At 42.6% G+C, this 12906-nt stretch overlaps 2 protein-coding genes across 3 annotated transcripts in view; both read left to right on the top strand.

Annotated features, from left to right (window-relative positions):
- Nucleotides 1-276: 276 nt before the first annotated feature.
- leng1 (leukocyte receptor cluster (LRC) member 1) lies at nt 277-11245 on the top strand. The gene is made up of 5 exons (XM_023271085.3): nt 277-360; nt 677-876; nt 2638-2820; nt 9137-9420; nt 9884-11245. The coding sequence occupies exons 2-5, from the start codon at nt 745-747 to the stop codon at nt 10101-10103; spliced, it is 819 nt and encodes a 272-aa protein (XP_023126853.2). The 5' UTR covers nt 277-360; nt 677-744; the 3' UTR covers nt 10104-11245.
- A 302-nt stretch (nt 11246-11547) lies between these two features.
- Nucleotides 11548-12906, top strand: part of lmtk3 (lemur tyrosine kinase 3) — a 36555-nt gene continuing 35196 nt past the window's right edge. The window contains exon 1 of one of the 2 annotated variants that reach the window (XM_023271082.3): nt 11548-12218. In XM_023271082.3, coding sequence (XP_023126850.2) covers nt 12134-12218 — 85 coding nt within the window. In that variant the 5' untranslated portion in view covers nt 11548-12133. The remainder of the gene's footprint in view (nt 12219-12906) is intronic. The other variant, XM_023271083.3, reaches the window with a different exon arrangement.

Genomic DNA, 12906 nt, shown 5'->3' with positions numbered 1-12906 from the left:
TCTTATTGCCTTATTGTCGTTTATGTTATTTCTAGCCAGAGGTAACCTGTTGGTGCAGTTTTCTATCTATCTATCTGTCTATCTATCTGTCTGTCTGTCTGTCTGTCTGTCTGTCTATCTATCTATCTATCTATCTATCTATCTATCTATCTATCTATCTATCTATCTATCTATCTATCTATCTATCTATCTATCTATCTATCTATCTATCTATCATAAAATAAGAGGGGTTTCAGCGCCCCCTGGTGTCATTGTTATATTATTGCTTCAGTGTGATGCCACTTCCTGTTTACAACGGGGTTGACTCTATTACTTCCGGTTGATCTACTTTAGCCTCCAGGAGCAGAAACTCTTCACCCAGTAAGCTACCGACAATATTTTAGTCCCATTTTGCACTTTAAATATCACAAACGTGAGTTTGTTTGTTGTTCATAAGCGAGTTAAAGTCTCTACTCGCTGCTAACGTGAAGTAACTCGGCGGAGTAGCAACCCGTGGCTAATGTTAGCTTAAATTAGCCTCCTAAGTCAGACAATAACATCAACAGTTTAGCTGCTTTGTCGCTCACTTTTTCATATTTTCTCGGTTATACCGTTTAGTCACTCGTCGGCTTCTCGGTTACCGGAGACGGTTCGGGTTTATTAGCTAACTTTGTGTTGTTTTCTCCCGGTTCGTTAGCGGCTAGCTGCCTGCTAACGTAACGCGCAGCCGCAAAAGGAGCAGCAGCAGCAGTTTCCAGGGCGACCATGAACATCCTGCCGAAGAAGAGCTGGCACGTGCGCAACAAGGACAACGTAGCGCGCGTGCGGAGGGACGAAGCGCAGGCGGCGGAGGAAGAGCACGAGGCCCAGAGGCGCGTGGAGCGAGCGGAGCAGGAGGTGAGGAGCACGAGAGGAACGGGAGGAGAGCTGGTGTCGGTATGATGTTACCTGGGAGGAAGGGGGAGGTCCAGGTGTTACCATGGAGGTCCAGGAGTTACCATGGAGGTCCAGGTGTTACCATGGAGGTCCAGGGTGTTAACATGGAGGTCCAGGTGTTAACATGGAGGTCCAGGTGTTAACAGGGAGGTCCAGGTGTTAACATGGAGGTCCAGGTGTTAACAGGGAGGTCCAGGTGTTAACAAGGAGGTCCAGGTGTTAACAGGGAGGTCCAGGTGTTAACAAGGTGGTCCAGGTGTTAACAGGGAGGTCCAGGTGTTAACAGGGAGGTCCAGGTGTTAACAGGGAGGTCCAGGTGTTAACATGGAGGTCCAGGTGTTAACAGGGAGGTCCAGGTGTTAACATGGAGGTCCAGGTGTTAACAGGGAGGTCCAGGGTGTTAACATGGAGGTCCAGGTGTTAACAGGGAGGTCCAGGTGTTAACATGGAGGTCCAGGTGTTAACAGGGAGGTCCAGGTGTTAACAGGGAGGTCCAGGTGTTTCCATTGAGGTCCAGGTGTTAACAGGGAGGTCCAGGTGTGAACAAGGTGGTCCAGGTGTTAACAGGGAGGTCCAGGTGTTAACAGGGAGGTCCAGGTGTTAACAAGGTGGTCCAGGTGTTAACAGGGAGGTCCAGGTGTTAACAGGGAGGTCCAGGTGTTAACAGGGAGGTCCAGGTGTTAACATGGAGGTCCAGGTGTTAACAGGGAGGTCCAGGTGTTAACATGGAGGTCCAGGTGTTAACAGGGAGGTCCAGGTGTTAACAGGGAGGTCCAGGTGTTAACATGGAGGTCCAGGTGTTAACATGGAGGTCCAGGTGTTAGCAGGGAGGTCCAGGTGTTAACAAGGTGGTCCAGGTGTTAACAAGGTGGTCCAGGTGTTAACAGGGAGGTCCAGGTGTTAACAGGGAGGTCCAGGTGTTAACAGGGAGGTCCAGGTGTTAACAGGGAGGTCCAGGTGTTAACATGGAGGTCCAGGTGTTAACATGGAGGTCCAGGTGTTAGCAGGGAGGTCCAGGTGTTAACAAGGTGGTCCAGGTGTTAACAAGGTGGTCCAGGTGTTAACAGGGAGGTCCAGGTGTTAACAGGGAGGTCCAGGTGTTAACAGGGAGGTCCAGGTGTTAACAGGGAGGTCCAGGTGTTAACAGGGAGGTCCAGGGTGTTAACATGGAGGTCCAGGTGTTAACAAGGTGGTCCAGGTGTTAACAAGGTGGTCCAGGTGTTAACAAGGAGGTCCAGGTGTTTCCATTGAGGTCCAGGTGTTAACAGGGAGGTCCAGGTGTTAACAAGGAGGTCCAGGTGTTAACAGGGAGGTCCAGGTGTTAACAGGGAGGTCCAGGTGTTAACAGGGAGGTCCAGGTGTTAACAGGGAGGTCCAGGTGTTAACAGGGAGGTCCAGGTGTTAACAGGGAGGTCCAGGTGTTAACATGGAGGTCCAGGTGTTAACAGGGAGGTCCAGGTGTTGACAAGGAGGTCCAGGTGTTAACAGGGAGGTCCAGGTGTTAACAGGAAGATGATTTTGATGAAGTAAATCTATTAAATCTGATGGGATTAATTTATTTCTCAATCACTGCAGACCTTTGTTGTGCTTTTTGTGTTTAATTATCTGGAATCCAACAAACAGAAAGATCTAAAATCTTCATAATTAATAATGTAACAGTAAAATACAGTAAACCAGCCCATGAAGTACCTGAGATACTTCAAGAGCTGCTCCTTTCCTCAGGCTCGGACAGAATATCTGAGGAGGAAATCCAGAGCTGCACTCCAGACGGCAGGAAGACGAGGAGAAGATGGAGATGATGGAGGAGGAGGTGGAGGTCTGCAGCATCTCAACCTGTTTCCTCTGGAGGAGTCCTTGGAGAAGAAGGGCAATGAGGAGTATCTCCGAGAGAAGAAGGAGGAGAAGGTAACCAGCAGCTGAATGATAGAAGTTCTGTCATTTTAAAGCGTTAACCAGGTGTGATCCAGTTAAACCCCAAATTATTCACCTAAAGTTGATTTATAGGAGATTTTTATTGGACCAGCTGGTTTATTCTGGATGTAGACGGCATAAAAATCCACTAAAACATTGTGTTAGACATGTTAATGATGGATTTCAGTCACATCTATAATCTATCTATCCATAGTCTATAATCTATCTATAGTTTATCTATAGTTTATCTGTAGTCTTTCTGTAGTCTATCTACACACATGGACAAAATAGTTGGTACCCCTCAGTTAATGAAAGAAAAACCCACAATGGTCACAGAAATTATTTGAATCTGACAAAAATAATAATAAATAAAAATTCTATGAAAATTAACCAATGAAAATCAGACATTGCTTTTGAACTGTGGTTTAACAGAATTATTTAAAAAAATAAACTCATGAAACAGGCCTGGACAAAAATGATGGTTCCCTTAACTTAATATTTTGTTGCACAACCTTTTGAGGCAATCACTGCAATCCAACCATTTGTGTAACTGTCAGTGAGACATCTGCACCTCTCAGCAGGTATTCTGGTCCACTCCTCATCAGCAGACTGTTCCAGTTGTCTCAGGTTTGAAGGTTCCTTCTCCAGACGCCATGTTTCAGCTCCTTCCACAGATCTTCAATAGGATTTAGATCAGGGCTCATAGAGGCCACTTCAGAATAGTCCAATGTTTTCCTCTTAGCCATTCTTGGCTGTTTTTAGTTGTGTGTTTTGGCTCATTATCCTGTTGCAAGACTCATGACCTGCAACTGAGACCAAGCTTTCTGACACTGGGCAGCACATTTCTCTCTAGAATACCTTGATAGTCATGAGATTTCATTGTACCTGCACAGATTCCAGACACCCTGTACCAGATGCAGCAAAGCAGCCCCAGAACATAACAGAACCTCCTCCATGTTCCACAGTAGGGACAGTGTTCTTTTCTTCATATGCTTCATTTCTGCATCTGTGAACATAGAGCTGATGTACCAAAAAGTTCCACTTTTGTCTGGTCTGTCCATAGGACATTCTCCCAGAAGCTTTGTGGTTTGTCAACATGCAGTTTGGCAAATTCCAGTCTGGCTTTTTTATGAATTGTTTTCAACAATGGTGTCCTCCTTGGTCGTCTCCCATGAAGTCCACTTTGGATCAAACAATGACGGATGGTGTGATCTGACACTGATGTAGCTTGACCTTGGAGTTCACCTTTAATGTCTTTAGAGGTTGTTCTGGGCTCTTTTGTTACCATTCCTATTATCCGTCTCTTCCATTTGTCATCGATTTTCCTCCTGTGGTCACATCCAGGGAGGTTGGCTACAGTCCCATGGATCTTAAATTTCTGAATAATATGTACAACTGTAGTCACAGGAACATCAAGCTGCTTGGAGATGGTCTTCTAGCCTTTACCTTTAACATGCTTGTCTATAATTTTCTTTCTAATCTCCTGAGACAACTCTCTCCTTGGCTTCCTCTGGTCCATGTTTAGTGTGGTTCACACCATGTCACCAAACAGCACAGTGACTACTGTAACCCTATAAATAGGCCGACTGACTGATTACAAGTTTGTAGACACCTGTGATGCTAATTAGAGGACACACCTTGATTGAACATGTCCCTATGGTCACATTATTTTCAGTCTTTTCTAGGGGTACCATCATTTTTGTCCAGGCCTGTTTCATGAGTTTATTTTTTAAAATAATTCTGTTAAACCACGGTTCAAAAGCAATGTCTGATTTTCATTGGTTAATTTACATATAATTTTTATTTATTATTACTTTTGTCAGATTCAAATTTTTTCTGTGACCACTGAGGGTTTTTCTTTCATTAACTGAGGGGGACCAACTATTTTGTCCACGTGTATCTATCATTCTATCTCTAGTTGCATATTTTTGAAAATAAGGTTCATTTCTAGCTCAAAATAGTTCACATTAAACAGATAAAAGCTTAAAATCTCCGTTGATGGTGGTACAGAGTCAGGAAATTCATTCTCTGGGAAAACGAACATCTATAAAACCTTTTTTTCAGTTGCAGTTAAATCAAAACTTCCACTGAATGCCAAATGTTATTTTTAGGAGATTTTTATTGGACAAACAAAATAGTTTATTCTGACTGGAAATGACAGAAACAAGTGATAAAAACCAGAAAAACCTCGTTTAAGATGTTTTTTTTTTGTCATTTCCAGCCCGAAGAAACTCAATAATCAAATAAAAATCCACTCTGAATGTAAATCTGAATGATTTTGGACTTCGTACATTCCCTAGAACAAGCTCCTCGTCTCGCTGCCTACGGAATCAGACGAAGCTGATCCCGAGTGAGTCTTCCGTCATTTTGGACGCATTTTAACTGATTTGAAGTGAGTTTCAAGACATTTTTGGACAAATTTTAGTCCTCTGGGACAATTTTTGAGTCATTCTGGACACTTTTATTGAACTCAGCTTGTTATTTAACTCGGTTCAGGCAAGTTTCAAGACATTTTGGACAAGTTTGAGTCCTTTTTGGACATTTTTTAGGCGTCTTGGGCCCTTTCACTTCAGTTTAGACATTTTTTTTTTAGACATTTTGGACAATTTTAGCTAAGTTTTAACAGGATCCAAGTTCTTTTGGACAAGTTTAGGTCCTTTCTCTAGATTTTTGAAGCATCTTCGATACTTTTAAAGTTATTTTTTTCACTAATTTTGGACAGTTTTAATTTAGTTTGGACATGTTTTTAGACATATTGGACAATTTCAGCTAATGTCAGGCAGGTTTCAAGTCATCTTGTACAAGTTTGGGTCCTTTTTGGACATTTTTAGGCATTGTGGACACTTTTAAAATTGTTTTTCACTAATTTTGGACAATCTGAACTCAGTTTGGACATGTTTTTTGCAACATTTTTGACAATTCTATCTAATTTTGGACAGATTTCAAGTACTTTTAGACACATTTTAACTGGGTTTGGGCAAGTTTAAAGTCATTTTGGACCGTTTTAGCTCATTTAGGACGAGTCAGATTCCTTTGGGTCTAGTTTAGCATCATTTTAGATGTTTTTTAAGTCATTTTGGACACATTTCATTCGATTTGAACACTTTTTAACTGGGTTTATTCAAATGTTGAGTCATTTTGGACAAATTTTAGTTCTCTGGGACAAATTTGAGGCAATTTGGACATTTTGAAGTTCCGTTCGGGCAAATTTCAGGACATCTAGGAGTCTTTTGGGACAATTTTTGAGTCATTCTGGACACTTCTATTCAACTCATCTTGTTATTTAACTCAGTTTAGGCAAATTTCAAGACATTTTGGTTAAATTTGAATCCTTTTTGGACATTTTTAGACATCTTGGACACTTTTACTTCAATTTAGACATTTTTTGGACATTTTAGCTAAGTTTTGACAGGATTCAAGTTCTTTTGGACAAGTTTGAGTCCTTTTGAACAAGTCTAGAGTAGGGTTGTCACGATTTCAATTTTTTGAGCCACGATTATTGTGGAAGGAAATATTGCGATTTTACGATTATTCACGATTATCGACATTATGAAAGAAAAAAACCCAGTGTTTGTATTTAAATAAACTCTTTAATAATACTTAAACTTTTAAACATTTACTGTTCTTATAAAATAAAATAAATTGTTCCAACACGTCTTTGTAGTAAATAAAAGTGCAAATTGCATTACAAAACAGTCATTAACTTGAGGAACTTAAAGGCTTCTTTAGCTGCCATCATTAAAACAAAATAAAATTATAAGATTGGCATTAAAAACTGTGCTGTTTTCTCTATAATATTAATAATAATTAGGGATGTGCCGATCAGGTTTTTTGCTGCTGATCACCGATACCGATCATCCTTGGATGCCGATTACCGATACTGATCACATGGATTGGATTTAAATGCTCTATTTATATATGAGTGCCGCTGCTTATATGATGTAGGAAAAAAATGAGCAAATACTGCCTTAATTTAGACAAAAATATGCTTACAAAAACTGGCAGGCACATTACAGCAACTATTCAGTCTGGGAATCTTGTAAATGATGTATAATTACTACTTATTTATGTTCAATATGTATTTATTGGTTCTAGTGAAGTGCCTCTTTGAGACTTTTATGTATTATGGAATGTTGCAATTTAATGTATGGTTGATAACGTAGTGTTTACTTTGTAAATCAAACAAAACAAAAAGACATAAAAAGAATACATTTAAAGATTCTAAAAACACTTCATTTTAAGCTTTAAATATCCTCCACAATTTTAGACAATATAACTACAGAAAAAAGGATAAATGGGAGTCTTATTTATTTTTACTAAAACGTTTATATAAACAATTCACCACTAATTTTACAACAATTAATCAAAACACCCGGATCATTTCCCAGGGAAAACTCTAGAGTCTGACAGGAGTTTCAGGCAGACAGACAGCCTCCCTGTCCTGGAGGTTACTGTCTCCTCCACTACCACTGTCAGCGGGCAGCGGGGCTTCCCGGACCACACTCCCTGCTGAGGGGACCGGGCCGACAGCATCTTCAGAGGAGGGCACGGGCTTCCGGAGCCAAAACAACCGGCGGGTCGGGAGCTCCGGTTCCCTCCTGCGCTCCCATTCCCCACCCGCCGTGGCCCGCCGCCTTCCCCTCGCCTGCGGACGCAGGAAAGCAGCCCGGCTGCGACGGGCGGGGAACGGGAGCGCAGGAGGGAACCGGAGCTCCCGACCCGCCGGTTGTTTTGGCTCCGGGAGGAAACTCGGGGCACGGGGGGTCCTCGGGGCGGCCCGGCCGCCGGACCGCTGACTTCGGAACCGACAGTTACCGCGCGTGCGGCGGACAGTCCCATCTTGGCAACCTCATTGCGCACAGCGGCCACAATATTAGGGACACTTCGAGTAAAGAATCTGTCATAACTGATCATATAATTCTCTTTCTGTGTGTGTGTGTGTGTGTGTGTGTGTGTGTGTGTGTGTGTGTGTGTGTGTGTGTGTGTGCGCGCGCGCATGCGCGCAGTGATGCCGATTAGACAGGAGCGCGCGCACAGGCCAAGGAGCCACTCTCTCTCCACTCTCCACTCAGCGCAGCTCACGCTTCTTGCATTGCACCTCTCGCGAGGCTTTTCTACGGATAATCGTGGTTGTGAAAAATGTGACGAATATCTATTTATAATCGTGGTTATTGTAAAACCGGTTAACCTTGACAACCCTAGTCTAGAGTCAGACATTTAGGTGCCATTTGAACTGATCTCCTGCTATGTAATGTTTTATTTTACTCTGGACAGGTTTCAAGTCATGTTGGACAGTTTTTAGCTGATTTAGGAAAATTCTGAGTCCTTTGGGACAAGTTTGGGGTCATTTTAGACGTTTCTTAAGTCATTTTGGACAAATTTCAGCCAATCTGAACACTTTTTAACTGGGTTTAGGCAAGTCTTGAGTCTCTTCTTGGAGAAGTTTGAGGCATCTTGGACACTTTTAAGTTTTTTCCCCTTATTTTTAAGAGTTTGAATTCAAATGTCATGTTTTTTAGACATTTTTGACAATTTTAACTAATTTCAGACAGGTTTCAAGTTATTTTGGACACATTTTAGCTGAGTTTGGGCAAATTTAAAGTCATTTTGGACAGTTTTTTAGCTCATTTAGGACAAGTCTGAGTCCTTTGGGACAAGTTGGGCTCATTTTAGACATTTCTTAATTCATTTTGGTGAAGTTTGGGTCCTTTTTGGACATTTTGTAGGCATCTTGGACACTTTGAAGGTTATTTTGTCACTATTTTTGGACAGTTTTCAGGCAATTGCAAGATTTTTTAACTAGGTTTTGGCAAGCCTTCAGTCATTTTGGATAAATTTGAGTCTCCTGGGTCAATGCTTAGTAATTTTGGACAAGTCTGGAGCCTTTTAAACTCAGTTGAGGTTATCTCCCGCTAGATAATGTCACCAGAGAGCTAAATATATTCTTCAGCTCGGTTTTCAATAGACAGATCGTGATTGTCGGGAGAAACTAATTGAATTTTTTCAATTTTATTTATATAGCGCCAATTACAGTCAAATTGTCTCGAGACGCTTTACAGAACCCATATGCCTGAACCCCAGAGCAGCCCTAAGGAGACAGTGGCAGGAAAACACCCTTTTAACAGGGAAAAAAATCAGAGACGGAGATAAATACGAGTTGAAGCGAGTCAAGGTGATTTGAAACGGTGCTGGAGGCCGAGAGGAGAGAGAAAAAGACAGATTAAAGGTGACTCATTCAGCTTGTTTTCTACATTAACTCAATGAAGGACCACCAGTTCCCGTAACTTCTGTTTTCTGTTGGTTTCTTCAGGAGAAGCAGGAACGAACCATCGGACTCCTGGTGTCTTTGGGACCTCAGCCGGGATCGGAGGCGATGCCGTGGTACCTGAAGGGCAGCAGAGGTAAAGAGGAGAGGCCTGAAAAAGAAAAGAGGAAGATGGTGAGCGAAGAGGAACGAGAGAAGAAGGATTGCAGACTGAAGGACAGTTTGGATCCTTTGAAGGACATGAAGAAAGCTTTAGGGGTTAAAGACCGACGGGAACACAAGAAGAAGGACAGAAGAGACAAAGGAGAAAGGAGGAGCAGTGGAGAGAGGTGAGAGGTTTCACATTTTTAACCTTTTATTACCCCTTTTTAAATGTGTATTAATATTCCAAAGTCCTTGCAGTGTCTTCAGATTGCCTGAAACGTGTCCAAAATGACTGAAGAAACGTCTGAAATGACCCCAAACTTGTCCCAAAAGACTTGTTCTAAATGAGCTAAAAACTGTCCAAAATGTCTTGAAATCTGTCTGAAATTAGATCAAATTGTCCAATATGTCTAAAAACATGTCCAAACTGAAGTACAGCTTTCCAAGATGCCTAAAAATGTCCAAAAAGAACTCAGACTTGTCCAAAATACCCTGAAACCTGTTTGAGATTAGTTAAAATTGTCCAATATGTCTAAAAAACATGACTAAACTGAGTTCAAACTGTCCAAAATGAGTGAAAAAATAACCTTAAACGTGTCCAAGACGCCTCAAAGTTCTCTAAAAAGACTCCAACTTGTCCTTTTGCAGCTCCATGGAACGATTGCGAGCCGAGCGTCTGCAGAGGGAAGCCGAAGAGCGAAGGAAAGCTCGGGCTCTTCTGGAGCAGCGGAGCGGCAAAAGGAAGGATCCCGGGGCCGAGTTAAACGACAGAGAACGGCCGTACAATAGCGCCTACTTCCCCGAACTCGCTCGGAAGAAACAGAGGAGGGACCGGGACAGCTGGAGAGACGAGATTCTGAAGTCCTGAGCTCATCTCTGTTGGACGGTTTGATCCTCTGGAGGTTTCAGAGTCGACAAACTGAAGCCAGAAACTGTAGGAACTGGAGATCTGTGGGATTTTCTGCTTTCTTACTGACCCTGAACTTGTTCGATGTGTCGTTCTGTCTGGAAATTAACTGAAACACTCACTCATGCTGCTCTATGAGACGTTTAGAAAGCTAAAGACGTAAAAAGCTGGAACAAAATAATTGAAATAAATGTAGAAAAACGACCCAGAACCTCTTAGATATCACAGAATTTGTGTCTGAAATGGCTCAGTTTTACCAAAATGACCAAAACTAATTGGAACAAAATGACCACAGAGAGACAAAACTGTCCTAGGAACATATAAAACAACCAAGACAAAACACAGAATGAGACACAAAATGACAGAAATGAGACACAAAATGACAAAAAAAGACAAAAAACAACAAAATCAAGCCAAAATATGACAAAAATGACATAAAATGACAATGAACAATCTAGTATTTTACTTTCTGATCCAAACAACTTGTCATGGTCCAGAAATGATTTTAAATTTATAGTTTTCCTAATTTACAATCTGCAGTTAATGTCTTCTCTGGAGTTTTACACTTTGAGGGCCGGATTGGACCCTCTGGAGGACCACTTTTGGTCCACGGGCCGCATGTTGGACACCCCTGGTTTAGAGCAACAGAGAGGATTTAAAGCGTTTGGTCGAGGCTGTAAAAATGTCAACAGTTAAAATCTGTTCTGTGTTGGTGGACATTTAGATTTTATTGTAAATGTTAAGAGTTTCTCCTCTTTTTTTATGATTCCATGTGTGTGAGACGTTTCTGAGTTTCCACGGAGCTGCAGGATCTTATATCAGTGAAAAATGAACCAACAGTGAAGAAAAACGAGAATATAACCCCCAGAAACCAATCAGAGGTTTACAGTCTCCAAGCAGCTGGATTTGTGAACATCAGGGTGGCTTTTAGGACCCAGATGGTGTCTTTATTCATTTATTGAGGTTTATTATGAATTCTATCCATTTCAGGTGAAAACTCACCTAAAATGTGTGAATTTGTGCTTTTTTTTGAATGAAGCTCTTTAGGTTTTGTCTGTAAAATGAAGCAAATGTTCAGTAGCAATAAAAGAATAGATGCTAAATATTTGTTTTTGTTGTTTCCAGGAGTAAAGAATACAGATAAAAGTAATTCTGGTTTTATTAATGCTTATTGTTGCCGTAGTAACGCTCCTCCTGCAGCAAAATACGAAATATCAACAAGCAGCACGAATAAGCGAAGTTCATTTTACACGTTTTAAAGTGAAAATGCAGCAAAATCTGCTTTTATGAGACACAAACTGTAATTTATGCTGTTAAAGCTAAAAATGTTAGTTATAGAAATGCTTCAGAAAAGTGTCGATAACTAACATTTTTAGCTTTAACAGCATTAGTATTTTTATTTTAATTAACTAGAATCTGTGCAGACTGATTTAATTTATGACCTCATTTAGTGTTAATATGACGTCAGCAGCAGTAAACAGATGACATCAGAGTCTTATGAATACTGATAGGAGGATTAAGGATCCAGTAAAGGATCGATGTTCTCCCGGTGGGATCATTAACGGCGGCTCTCCGGTGCCGTGAGGAGGATGAAGATGATGATGAAGATGATGGATCCGGACCGTGACGACGCGTGGGTCTGACGTCGGCTGGCGGAGGAGAAAAACACGGTGACACGGGAGCGGACGACGCGCATGAAGACACCGGGAGCCGCGCAGCGTTTTTGTGTTTTTTTGTTGTTTATTCATAAATGTGCGCAAAGGCTGAGGACGCGCAAAGAGCGGCTCCCGCACCGCGACTAACGGCGGATTAGAGTCCAGGGGGGGAGGAGGAGGAGAGGGGAGGAGGAGAGACAACAAGGAAGCCGAGGAGACGCTCTTTATTACCGGGGAGGGGGGAGACGGTCAGACCGTGGCGGCGGCGGAGCGGCGCAGGAGCGGGACACCGACGGTCGGCGCTCGGATGCTGGAGCGGCTCCGGACGCGGCGACGATGCAGCCACACTGCTGGGTGATGGTGGCACTGGCGGGGATCATGTCGTACCCGGAGAGAGCGCTCGGAGCTCCGCAGAGGGAAGGTGAGAGGAGCCGGAGGAGCTGGAGGCAGGGATGAGGGGGGAGGAGGCCGCTGGTTGTTATTGCAGCAGGATGGAGCTGATGGAGGAGATGATGGAGGAGGAGGAGGAGGAGGAGGAGGAGGAGGTGATCAAGGCAGAATTTTCGGGCCTCACGTCGCCCAAAAAAAAAAGAAAAAAAAAGGAAAACAAAAAAATCAGCATCGAGTGTTTTGGGAGCTCCAGATCCGCTGAGCTGCTTCTCCTGTTGGTCTCATTGTGCTGCTGTATTGTTGTCATGGAGGCCTGGAAGCTTCTCTGTCTGGACCTCTGTCTGGGAAACACTAGAACCGATCCGGTACCGGAGCGTTTCCGGTGTCTCCTATCAATCAATCGATCAATAATCGGACTGTCTGTTTGTGTTGATGCAACTTCCTGCAGCACAAAAGAGGAATGGAAGTGTTTTTATTGTGGAGAATTAAAGCTGCTCTCGTGGTGTCTACAGGATCATGACCTTGTGCAGCGGTGTCCAACATGAGGCCCGCGGGCCAAAAGCGGTCCTCCACAGGGTCCAATCCGGTCCTCAAAGTGCAAAAATTCCAGAGAAGACATTAACTGCAGATTGTAAATTAGTAAAACTTAAATTTAAAATAATTTCTAGACCATGACAAGTTGTTTTGATCAGAAAGTAAATTACTAGATTGTTCATTTG

This window comes from Amphiprion ocellaris, chromosome 9 (genome assembly GCF_022539595.1).
Source record: "Amphiprion ocellaris isolate individual 3 ecotype Okinawa chromosome 9, ASM2253959v1, whole genome shotgun sequence".
Taxonomy (NCBI): domain Eukaryota; kingdom Metazoa; phylum Chordata; class Actinopteri; family Pomacentridae; genus Amphiprion; species Amphiprion ocellaris.
This window is presented reverse-complemented; position numbering and strand designations above follow the sequence as displayed.